General features: G+C 36.2%; 1 protein-coding gene across 13 annotated transcripts in view; it reads left to right on the top strand.

The window, feature by feature from the left end:
* The window catches only part of FNDC3A (fibronectin type III domain containing 3A), a 185,670-nt gene that overhangs the window by 127,606 nt on the left and 45,471 nt on the right, over positions 1-12,593 (top strand). For all 13 annotated transcript variants that reach the window (XM_003942224.4, XM_010330079.3, XM_074387675.1 and 10 more), the window contains one exon: positions 7,352-7,509. In XM_003942224.4, coding sequence (XP_003942273.2) covers positions 7,352-7,509 — 158 coding nt within the window. The remainder of the gene's footprint in view (positions 1-7,351; positions 7,510-12,593) is intronic.

Raw genomic sequence — 12,593 nt, 5'->3', positions numbered from 1 at the left:
CTGTTTTTTTCTGGTGATTCCCAAATAATAGATTTGGTTGCTCTAGCTTTCTTTATTCTAATTTGTTTTAAGAATAGAGCATATATATGTAAATAAATGTAAATGTACACAGAATTATTTCATAGTAATGGCTAACACAAACTCATTAGCAACAGTCTCTGTTCAGAGTGCTTGGAATGCACATGTGCATTTTTAATACCTGTAACAACCATATATGTACTATTTTCCCTATTTTACAAATGAGAAAACTGGAGCAACAGTGAGTTTCAATTAGTAGTAGTAGTAGTAGAGCTACAACTGAAATTCAGGCAGTATCTTTCCAAGAGCTCTCTGTGCCCAAGTGTGTATCACTAGGTTTACTAGAAAAGAATTTAGTAGCCTTAGTAAGATACTATATTAAAAGTATAATTTTCAGGACAGGTGCAGTGGTTCCCACTTTCCCAGTCCTTTGGAAAACCAAGACAGGTTGGACCACTTGAGGCCAGGAGTTTGAGACCAACCTGAGCAATATAATGAGACCTTGTCTCAACAAAAAACAAATACAGATACTATAGACATGGGGCCACACACCTGCAGTCACAGCTACTTGGGAGGCTGAGGTGGGAAGATCCCTTGAGCCTAGAAGTTCATTGCTGCAGTGAACTAAGATTGTGCCTTTTCACTCCAGCCTGGGTGACAGAGCAAGAAACTGACTCAAAAATAAATAAATAAATGGAAGTATAATTTACATACACAAAAAGTAAATCTTGAAGCAATTCAAATAATTTGCATAACATTAGGAAAAACATAATTTAGTAAGATAGTAAGCCCTGTATCATAAAAGTTAAAGTCATGCTGATGGTTTTGTTTGCTTTGTTTTGGTTTATGTTTATAGCTTGAATGCCTATTCCTCTTTGACTAAATTATTTGTGAGCTGCAAAGTGCAGGTCAGGGTTTTTGTTTGCTTGTTTTTGTGTGTTTGGTTGTTTTTGCATGCTCTGGTTCATTTAGAGCAATAAATTAAATGTGTTCATTCATTTTTTCATTCCATAAATATTGGACCACTTACAAAGTGACAGATGCTATACTAAAGCTGGAGATAGAATGGAAAGCAAAGGATACACACAGGCTCTCGCCCCAAATCTTAGTTTAATAAACTAAGCATCACACAATGAATGTTTTGTTTCTTTTTTATTTCATTTTTTATCTTTTATTTTTTTTTAAGACTGAGTTTCACTCTTGTTGCCCAGTCTGGAGTGCAATGGCACAATCTCAGCTCACTTCAACCTTGGCCTCCTGGGATCAAGCTATTCTCCTGCCTCAGCTTCCTGAGTAGCTTGGATTACAGGCCTGTGCCACCACACCTGGCTAATTTTGTACTTTTTAGTAAAGATGGGTTTCTCCATGTTAGTCAGGCTGTTCTTGAACTCCTGACCTCAGATGATCCCCTACCTCCCCCACTTTTGGGAGCAAAGTGCTGGGATAACAGGCATGAGCCACCACGCCCAGCCCTCTGAATGTTAAATTGTAACTGTTAAGTGCCAGAACAAAAAGATAGAGAGCAGTCAGTGTATAATAGGAGAACTAAACCTTGACATGGAATCAGGGAGATTTTTCTAAGGAAGGATTATTGTACTGATATTTGAAAGAAAAGTAGTGGTTGGGCATTATGGACAGAGGAAGAAAGTATGGGAACAGTAGTGCACAGTGAGCAGCATTTGAAAAGCACTGGACATGGCACATTTGAGGGGGAAAAAAAAAAGGAAAGAAAAAGAGATAAGCTCACTCATGTGACCAGAGTGCAGTGTGTAGGGGAGAATGTGGTACATGCACTAGTCTCACAGTCTCAGCTGTGTACTTAAGAGTTGAGTGGGCCAGGCGCTGCAGCTCAAGCCTGTAATCCCAGTGCTTTGGGAGGCTGAGGCGGGTGGATCACGAGGTCAAGAGATCGAGACCATCCTGGTCAAAATGGTGAAACCCCATCTCTACTAAAAATACAACACATTAGCTGGGCATGGTGGTGCGTGCCTGTAATCCCAGCTACTCAGGAGGCTGAGGCAGGAGAATTGCCTGAACCCAGGAGGCGGAGGTTGCAGTGAGCCAAGATTGCGCCATTGCACTCCAGCCTGGGTAACAAGAGCGAAACTCCGTCTCAAAAAAAAAAAGAGTTGAGTGACCCATGACAAGTCACCTGACCTTTCTGAATCTTTTTTCAATCAAAAAATGGAGAATAATATTATTGTATACCCTCACATGCATGAAATAATTAACTATGTTGAAAGTGTTGTCTTCTTATTTGTACTTTTTGAAATTGTTCTTAGTCTCATTTCTGTGAAAATCTGACATTTATTTCCATGTATTTCAGTAGTGCTTGAAATTAAATGTGTCATGCCTTTTACTGATTACCTTCTTACTTTCAGAATCATTACCCCTTCCCTTTACCTTTTATGGTTACTAGAAGTACTATCTAACTCCAAGTTTCCTTAGGCTCAGCCTTTGAGTTATCTTCAGAGTTATTCTCTCACCTCCTGAGAGATAAGGATCAAACATTGATATTTATTCTGCTTTAATATTTTTGGAAATCTGGAAATTAGATACTCTCATTTCTTTCTTCTGCAATCTTTGTCAAAATTCATACAACTGTATATGGTTTTGAACTCTTTTAACAGTTTAGCTTCCTAGATATATATTTAATTTAACCTAATGGACAGTTTTTCTCAAGGGTAGTTTTGATCACTACCCGACAAAGAGCACAATCTGCCTCAGAAATTAAAATACATTGTATATAATTCAGCCACTTCCTAAAACAGCTTTTTTTATTTTTTCCTATTACCATCTTTATCAGTTCTTAGACATCTTTTTACACAATCATGTCTATTTTCAGCTACCACCTGAAAGTGGATTCAGGGTGGGATCATTGTGTAGAAGGAAAAGAACTGAGCAATTCAGGTCCTAGTCAACAGTTCTGTGACCTCAGACAAGTTATTTGACCCTTCTGAATATGCTCCTTTCATAAAATGAAGATAGTTTAGCCTATTTTGCCTACTTTAGGTGGTAGTTGTAAGAATCAAGTGAGATGGATATAAAGACGAATTTTACTTCTAAAGTTAGCATACAAATAGAAGACAGAGTTCAGATTATTTCCAAATCTGTATTTTCAATCCTAATTGCTCATCTGTTTCTGTAGAACTATAACCCCTGAGACATGCTAAAGAATACCCAAGTTGGGGCTGGGCATGGTGGCTCACGCCTGTAATCCTAGCACTTTGGGAGGCCAAGGCGGATGGATTGCCTGAGCTCAGGAGTTCGAGACCAGCCTGGGCAACACGATGAAACCCTGTCCCTACTAAAATACAAAAAATTAGCCCGGCATAGCTGTATGCACCTGTTGTCCCAGCAATTTGGGAGGCTGAGACAGGAGAATTGCTTGCACCTGGGAGGCAGAGGTTGCAGTGAACAGAGATTGTGCTACCGCACTCTAGCCTGGTAGAACAGAGCAAGGCTCTGTTTTAAAAAAAGAAAAAAACAATACCCAAGTTTGAATGTATCATTAGCAACTTTAGAAAACCAAATTCCTGATCTTCTTGTCTATACTTTTATCATGTTCTTCATTCCTCTAGAATGAAAAAGGAATTAGGTTAGATCTCTATTGTTTCTATTTCCTTTCATTGTTTCCATCAGTAAACACTTATCCATCCAGGTTTTCCTGGGTTATAGTATCATTTTTATTTTTTCTTTACCTTTCATTCTCTCCATACCAGATTAATACTCCAAGCTTTATTATTTCACTGTACATTTATAGGATCCACTCTTCTCACTCTCCCTTACCACTGCACATCCACACACAATTAATACCTCAGTCTTCACACGGGAATTTTATGGTATCTATATGGAAGTCCACCTCTTTTTCTTCTATGCAACTCTATGATTCACCTGAAACCCACAATAGAAAACAGCATTTTTAGAAGATTTTTAAAATACATATGCACATGCCTTGGACTACCAGATTTCCATTACAAGCCTAGGAATATAAATTACTCATTCCTGTATTAATAACCTACCTCTTTCTACCAAATTTTATCTCATCCAAGTCCTTTAAAAGTTTAATTCAGCGTTCACTTATGAAGTTTTCCACATCTTACCCCAATGTAATCACTCTTTTTGTTGTGTCTTAACATTTATGTGCAAGTAATAATATCTTTTTTTTTTTTTTTCTTGAGACAGAGTCTTGCTTTTTGCTGGAGTGCATTAGTGCGATATGGGCTCACTGCAACCTCTGCCTCCTGGGTTCAAGTGATTCTCTGGTCTCAGTCTCCTGAGCAGCTGGGATTATAGGCATGTACCACCACGCCCAGCTAATTTTTGTATTTTTAGTAAAGATGGGATTCCACCGTGTTGGACAGGCTGGTCTTGAACTCCTGACCTTAAGTGATCTGCCTGCCTCAGCCTCCCAGAGTCCTACAAGTACAGGCATGAGCTCCTGTGCCTGGCCATAAAATATCTTTTTAATAGAATAAATTAGGACAAAAAGATTTTCTGGAAAAGCAAATTGAAAAAGTTGAAATTGGCCCAGTGCAATTGCTCATGCCTGTAATCCCAATTCTTTAAGAGGCTGAGGCAGGAGGATTGCTTGCGCCTGGGAGCTCGCAACCAGCCTAGGCAACAATAGTAAGACCCCATTTCAATAAAAAATTAATAATAATTTTTTAAGTTGAAATTAGCATTATAATGTTTTTAAATTTATTTTTGAAACTATGTTTGCTAAATTCAACATAGTATCCTGGAAGTCTGTTTAGTTAATAATTAAAAGTGTAGTCTAGTTAAAAGCTTAGTTAACAGTATTTACCAATATTAATTTCTTAATTTTGACAAAAAGTACATGGTTATATAAGATGTTAACATTAGGGAAAGCTGGGTAAAGGATAGACAGGGATTCTATACTGTCTTCCCAGCTTTTCTTTAAATCTAAATTTATTTCCAAATAAAAGGCTTTTAAAAATACTTTATTTGTGTAACTGTAGTAAACAGTTCTTCTCACTCAGCCACTCATTTTGTAGATGAGGCCTAGAATCCTAAAAGGTTGAGAGTTGAGTAGCACCAGGCAAATTAGTGACACATCAAGCTTCCCTATTTAATATTTTCTCTACTGCATATACTTCCCACAAATCCTGATAAAGTAAGCTTCATAAAGTAGGTGCCAGGTTGGGCATAGTGACTCACACCTGTAATTCCAACACTTTGGGAGGCTGAGGCAGGAAGATTGCTTGAGGCCAGGAGCTCGAGACCATCCGGGGCAACATAGAAGACCCCATCTTTACTACTACTAATAATAAAGTAGATGCCAGTTAATGCTGTTTACTGACCCACCTTCATAGTCCACAACTTCATGTTGTCAGACTTTTACACAACTATTATCATCCCATAAAATCAAGAGACACTTAAGGTATACATACACATGTAGTAACAGTTTGTTTTAAAAAAAGAAAAAAAAAAACCTGCTCAGTTTCAGATTAATACTGGATAAACAAGGAATTATTTTTAAGTCCATTGTAAATGAAACACCCAGTACCAAGACTTTAAGACGGTATTACAGTGAATACAACATTACAGTTCCTATGACTTCACAGAAGCAAAATAAATACAGTAATTTTTTTTTTTGAGACAGAGTCTTGCTCTGTTGCCCGGCACCAGGCTGGAGTGCAGTGGCGCGATCTTGGCTCACTGCAACCTCCACCTCCCAGTTTCAAGCAATTCTCCTGCCTCAGCCTCCCGAGTAAGTAGGACCACAGGCATGCGCCACCACGCCCAGCTAATTTTTGTATTTTTTAGTAGACACGGAGTTTCACCATAGTCTCGATCTCTTGACCTCGTGATCCGCCCCCCTAGGCCTCCCAGAGTGCTGAGCTAACAGGCATGAGCCACCATGCCCAGCCTACAGTAATAGTTTTTTAAATTTATTCAGACTTTAAGAACTTTGAGAAGGATAGACTGTTACGATTATATGGAGATTACTTATTTTATTTTAATTCAAGATAGGAGTAATTATCATCCTGGTGGTTATTGGTTTGATTTTAGAAATACTAAAGTAGTCGTCAAACGTGTATAATTTTAAAGCAAACTTTTATATAAATGCCTGCATATAATCTTGTACCCTTCTTAACAATCTTTAAACATTATCTAATCTCTAGATTTTTTTTTTTTGCTTTATTAGGCTTGTCTTATAAAAGTAACATGTACTGATAAAATTATTCCAGTAATATAAAAATACACAAAACATAATAGAAACCACCTGTTTTTTTCTGTCACAACTTTCTCTGCATCTCACCACACATACACAAAATCCCCCAAAATAACAATTGGTACATTTGTACAGTACATGTTCAGACATTTTTGTGCAGTTTTATAAAAGTTAACTGCAATCATAATATACGTATTGCTTTCCAGCTTCACTTTTTTCTCCTATTACATAGCACCTGTATATTGAGGAAATCTTCAGATATTAGCACATGTATGTCCACCTCATTCTTTTTTGAACACTTGCATAAAAATGTGTTCAGAGGCTGTATTATGTTCCACCATTTAGGTAGTCAGTGCCCTATAGTTCTTGTTTTTTGCCATTAATAATGCCGCAATGAACATTAGGTGCATATGTTTGTATTCATATGTTAAGTTTATAGGATATTGCCCTGAAAAAAGAAATCCTGGATATAGAATCTCTCAATCAAAAAGTAAACATGTCTTACATTTTTATAATGATTCTCTAGTTGTTGTACACAAGGATTAAACTTATGTATACTGGTACCACACTTAGAGAGTGCCATTTCTCCAAGTTTTTAACATTAGATATTATTAACTTTTTAATCTTCCCCTATCCAATAGATGAAAAGTGGGATTTTGTTTTAATTTACATATATTTATGAATGCAATTTCACATATACATCATTTTATATGTTGTCCATTTATATTTATGGCTTCTTTGGATGTTGATATCCTTTGCTCCTTTTTCTCTTGAGGTTTTGTCATCTTCCTGTTGTAAAAACATTTTCTAAGCTGAGGAAATGAACTCTTTTAAATAAGTTGCAATGATCTTTTTAATCCCCCTTTTTTAAAATTTTGACTATATATGGGGTCTATGCTAATACTTTTGAATGGCCTGAACTGGTTTTTAAACTTTTGTGAAACACATCTCATTTGTTCTGGAGCCCACAACAAATATCTCATTGACAGTGGGTAGGTTTATATTTGTGAGCCACATTTATCTAAGTATATACAGATACATTTTACTTAATCTTGAAACCTCATTAGCTAGTTCACTGCTCATTGTATACATTACAGTTGTTTCAAAGAACTTTTAAATATTCTATTTTTACAGGCCTCTGACATCCAGGCAAGGACGGTAGTACTTACCTGGTCACCACCTTCCAGCCTCATTAATGGTGAAACAGATGAAAGTACTGTACCAGAGATCTATGGTTACGAAGTTCTGATCTCAAGTACTGGAAAAGATGGGAAATACAAAAGTGTATATGTGTAGGTATTTGTTGTTTTGCTTTCTCCCATTGTGTAAATTAATAGTTTATCATAAACAGCTTATTACAAATTTTGCTCTATTTTTTCTTCTTCATGCTTTTATTCTCAATCTTTAAGTTGGCTAATAATAGTGATTTCAATATAAATGGTCCAAGTGTAGCTTGGTGCACATTTCTGTCTACCCTCCTTCAGAATAATCACTTTCATTGGACACATTCAGCTTTTTTTTTCCCCCAGTAGGCTCCCTAATAGATGGTTCAGTATTCACATATTTTTAATCATATTTTGAAAACTTACCATAGTTCTTTCCTTGATTTAAAAGTATATTACACATGGCCAGCCACAATGGCTCACACCTATAATCTCAGCACACTGGGAGGCCGAGACAGGTGTATCACCTGAGGTCAGCAAGACCAGCCTGGCCAACATGATGAAACCCTGTCTCTACTAAAAATACAAAAATTAGCCAGGTGCGGTGGCACATGCCTATAGTCCCAGCTATTTAGGAGGCTAAGGCAGGAGAATTGCTTGAACCTGGGAGGCGGCAGTTGCAGTGAGCCAAGATCGATTGCACTCCAGCCTGAATGACAGAGCAAGACTCTGTCTCGGGGGAGAAAAAAACAAACAAAACAAAACAGAAGTATATTACATACCACGAAGCCTTAGAAAGATTCAATAGCTAAAATTGTGACATTTATTATTGACAGTTTTAAAATAAATTTTCTGTCCATATTTATATAAAAGTTAATTATTCTAATGAAAAAGAGTAATGTTGCTGGTTAGTTATTATTTAATCACCAAGAAGACTGTAAAGGTGATGGTTAATCATTCGAATGATTATAATTAGCACAGAACACTGGCTCCATCAGTCTTCTTGCTTTTTTCAAAACCTAGCTGGTAAGGAGAAGAAAGGAAAGTGAAACTGCCCCAGTGCCTCTCACTTAGTCACGTAAGGTTATAAAAATTTCCTGTTTCCTCTCTATTGAGATTTTACCCCTTAAGTAAAACTACTTAAGGGGTAAGTAGGGGATAAAGGACTATCAACATAAAGGTTTCTTATTATGTTAATGACTGTTTTCTAGTTAGATATGGCTGCTTACTAAGAGGAATGATTTATTTCCATTTGGAGCCTGACCAGGGAGCACAAGGTGGGCATTAGTCATCTCCTATAAGATCTATCTCTAAGGATGCTGCTGCAACTGCCCAGTTCATTAAATATACTTTCATCCTTGAAACATATTTCTTTCTCATATTTACTGGCCTTCATTCGAGAAACAGGATAGCTGGGAGGTAAGGGGTGGGGAGCAGAAAGAAGTCCCTAAAGTAGAGAGAAGAGAGACTTGGTGGAAGGAAATTAAATAGGGAATTGTGATTTTAAGTTAAAAAAAAAGTAGAAAATAATATTCTGTTGTGTATATATACCACATTTCCTTTATCCATTCATCCACTGATGGACACTTACGTTGATCTATATTTTTACTATTATCAGTAGTGCTACAGTAAATGTGGGAAAAGCACATCTCTTCAATATACTGATTTTTCTTCCGTTTGGAAAAACACCGAGTAGCGGGATTGCTCGTTTGTATGATATTTCTATTTTTAGTTTTTTGAGAAATTTCCACATGGTTGTCCGTAGTGGCTATACTAATTAACATTTCCACCAACAGTGTATAAGGGCTTTTTTTTCTCTGCATCCTCACCAGCATCATTTTTTTGTTTTTGTCTTTTTAATAATAGCCATTCAAACTACAGTAAAATGATCTCATTGTAATTTGGACTTGGATTTCCCCGACCAATGATATAAAGCATTTTTTCATATACCTGTTGGCCATTTATATTTCTTCTTTTGAGAAATATCTATTCATGTCCTGTGTCCACTTTTAATGGGATTATTTGTTTTTTTACTGTTGAGTTGTTTGAGTTCCTTGTATATTCTGGCTATTGGTCTTTTGTCAGATGAATAGTTTGAAAATATTTTCTCCCTTTCTGAGGGTTGACTCTTCACTGTGTTGGTTGTTTCCTCTGCTGTGCAGAAGCTTTTTAGTTTATTTCTCTCCTTTTCTTTTTCATTGTTGTTGTTGCCTGTGCTTTCGGGGTCTTAGCATAAAATCTTTGTCTAGACCAGTGTCCTCAAGTGTTTCTTCTATATTTTCTTCCAGTAGTTTCATAGTTTCAGGTCATAAACATTTAAGTCTTAAGCCATCTCGAGTTTATTTTAATATAAGATGAGAGATACAGTCCAGTTTCATTCTTCTGCATGTGGATATCCAGTTTTCCTAGCAGCATTTATTGAAAAGGGTATCTTTTCCCCAAATGTATGTTCTTGGCACCATTTAAAAAAAATCATTTGGCTGTAAATTTATTTCTGGCTTCTCTATTGTGTTCCTTAGGTCTAGTGTCTGTTTTTATACCAATACCATGCTGTTTTGGTTACTATAGTCTTGCAGTATATTTCGAAGTCTGATTGTGTGATGCCTCCAGCTTTGTTCTTTTTGCTTAGGATTGCTTTGGCTCTGAAGGCTATTTTCTGGTTTCATATGAAGTTTTGGATCACTTTTTCTATTTCTGTGAAAAATGACATCAGTATTTTGATAGAGATTGCATTGAATATAAATTGTTTTGGACAGTATGTTCATTTTAATGCTATTTTTTGACTGCATGAGCATTGGATGTCTTTTCATATGTTTGTGTTTTCTTCGCTTTCTTTCATCAGTGTTTTGTAGTTTTATCTTACAGAGCTCTTTTATCTGTTAGGTTAGATTTATTCCTAGGGTTTTTTTTTCTTTCGTAGCTATTGTAAATGTGATTGCCTTTTGAGCTTCTTTCTCAGCTAGTTCATTATTAGTGTATAGAAGTGATGTTGATTTTTGTACATTGATTTTGTATCCTGCAACTTACTGAATTTATTTATCAGATCCAAGAGTTTTCTGGTGGAGTCTTTAGATTTTCCTACATGTAAGATCATGTCATCTGCAAAGAGGGACAATTTGACTTTGTTTCTGTTTTGTTTGTTTTTTTGTTTGTTTTCTAATTTGAATACCTTTTATTTCTTTCTTTTGGTTGGTTGCTCTGGCTGGGATTTCCAGGACCATATTGAATAGGAGCAGGGAAAGTAGGCATGCTTGTTAGTTCAGGTTCTTGGAGGAAAGGTTTTCATACTTTCCCCTTTATGCCTGATGTTAGCTGTGGCTCTGTAATAGGTGGTCTTTATTATATTGAGATATGTTCCTTTAGTGCCTAGTTTGTTGAAAGTTTTGATCATGAAGTGATGCTGAATTTAAAAAAAAAATTTTGCATCTATGGAGATGATCATACGGTTTTTGTCCTTCATTCTGTTGGTATGGTGTTATCACATTTATTGATTTGTCTGTGTTGAACCATCCTTGTGTTCCTGGTATAAATCCCACCTGATCATGGTGTATATTGAATTCAGTTTGCTAGTACTTTGATGAGGATTTTTGTGTCTGTGTTTATCAGGGATTGCTCTGTAGTTTTCTTTTTTTTGTTGTGTCCTTATCTGGTTTTGGTACCAGAATGATGCTGTCTTTGTAGAATGAGTTAGAATTCCCTCCTCTTCAATGTTTTTGTAATAGTTTGAATAGAATTGGTGTTCCTTGAAAATTTGGTAGAATTTGTCAGTGAAGCCATTGGTCCTGGACTTTTCTTTGTTTGAAGACTCTTTGTTACTAATTCAATCTTATTACTCGCTATCAGTCTGTTCATGTTTTCTGTTTCTTCCTGATTCAATCTTGGTAGGTGGTATGTATCCAGGAATTTATCCACTTCCTCAGATTTTTCAGTTTGTTATTGTAGGTTGTCCACAATAGATTTTCATAACTGTGGTATCAGTTGTAGTATCTCCATTTTTACATCTGATTTTGTTTATTTGGGTCTCCTTTGTTCTTCTCCTGATTAGGTAGTGGTTTCGTTCTACTCTGATCGTCTCTTTTTTTGGAGAAAGGGTCTTGCAAGGGTTGTCCAAGCTGGACTCAAACTCCTTGGCTCAAGTGATTCTTGCGCCTCAGCCTCCCAAGTAACTGGTGCTACAGGTGTGCACTACTGCACCTGGCTGTCTGCCCTGATCTTTATTATTTCTTCCACTAATTTTGGATTTGATTTGTTCTTGATTTTGTAGTTCCTTGAGATGTGCTTTGCTAGATTATTTAGAGTTTCAGCTTTTTTTATGTAGACATTTATTGCTTTAAACTTCTGTCTTGGCACTGCTTTTGCTGTATCCCATAGGTTTTAATATTTTGTGTTTCCATTTTAATTTGTTTCAAAAAATTTTTTTTATTTCCTCCTTAATTTGTCCCTCTACCAGTGGTCATTCAGGAGCATGTTGTTTTGTTTCCAGGTACTGGCAGTTTCCAAAGTTCATCTTGTTACTGCTTTCTAGTTTTATTCTATTGTGTTATTAGGAAATAAATGGTATAATTTTAGTTTTTAAAAATTTGTTGAGATCTGTATTGTATGCTGACATATGGTCTACCCTAAAGAATGTTTCATGTTTCATTTGTTGATAAGAAGAGTGTGTTTTCTGTAGCTGTTGGATGAAATGTATTACAAAGGTCTGTTATGTCCATTTGATGTAATGTGTCATTTAAATCCAGTGTTTCTTTGTTAATTTTCTGTGTAGATGTTCTGTCTAATGCTGACAGTGGGGTGTTGAAGTCCCCAGCTATTATTTTCTTGGAGTCTATTTCCCCCTCCCCCTTTAGATCTAACAATAATTCCTTTATATTTCTGGGTACTCCAGTGTTGGGTACATATATGTTTAAAATTGTTGTATCCTCTTGCTGAGTTGATCACTTAATCATTATGTAATAACTTTGTCTATTTTTATTGTTTTTGACTTAAAATCTGTTTTATCTGAGTATAGCTACTCCTGCTCACTTTTGGCTTCTGTTTGCATGGATTTTCATTTTCCATCCCTTTACTTTCAGTCTGTATGTGTCTTTACAGCGAGATGACTTTCTTGTAGACAGCATGTAATTGGGTCACATTTTTTAATTCATTCAGTGAGTTTGTGTCTTTTAAGTAGAAAGTTTAATCTATTTACATTAAAGTTACTGTTCATATGTGAG

This window comes from Saimiri boliviensis, chromosome 16 (genome assembly GCF_048565385.1).
Source record: "Saimiri boliviensis isolate mSaiBol1 chromosome 16, mSaiBol1.pri, whole genome shotgun sequence".
Lineage (NCBI taxonomy): Eukaryota > Metazoa > Chordata > Mammalia > Primates > Cebidae > Saimiri > Saimiri boliviensis.
Note: the sequence above shows the minus strand (reverse complement) of the source record. Positions and strands in the feature narration are given on the sequence as shown.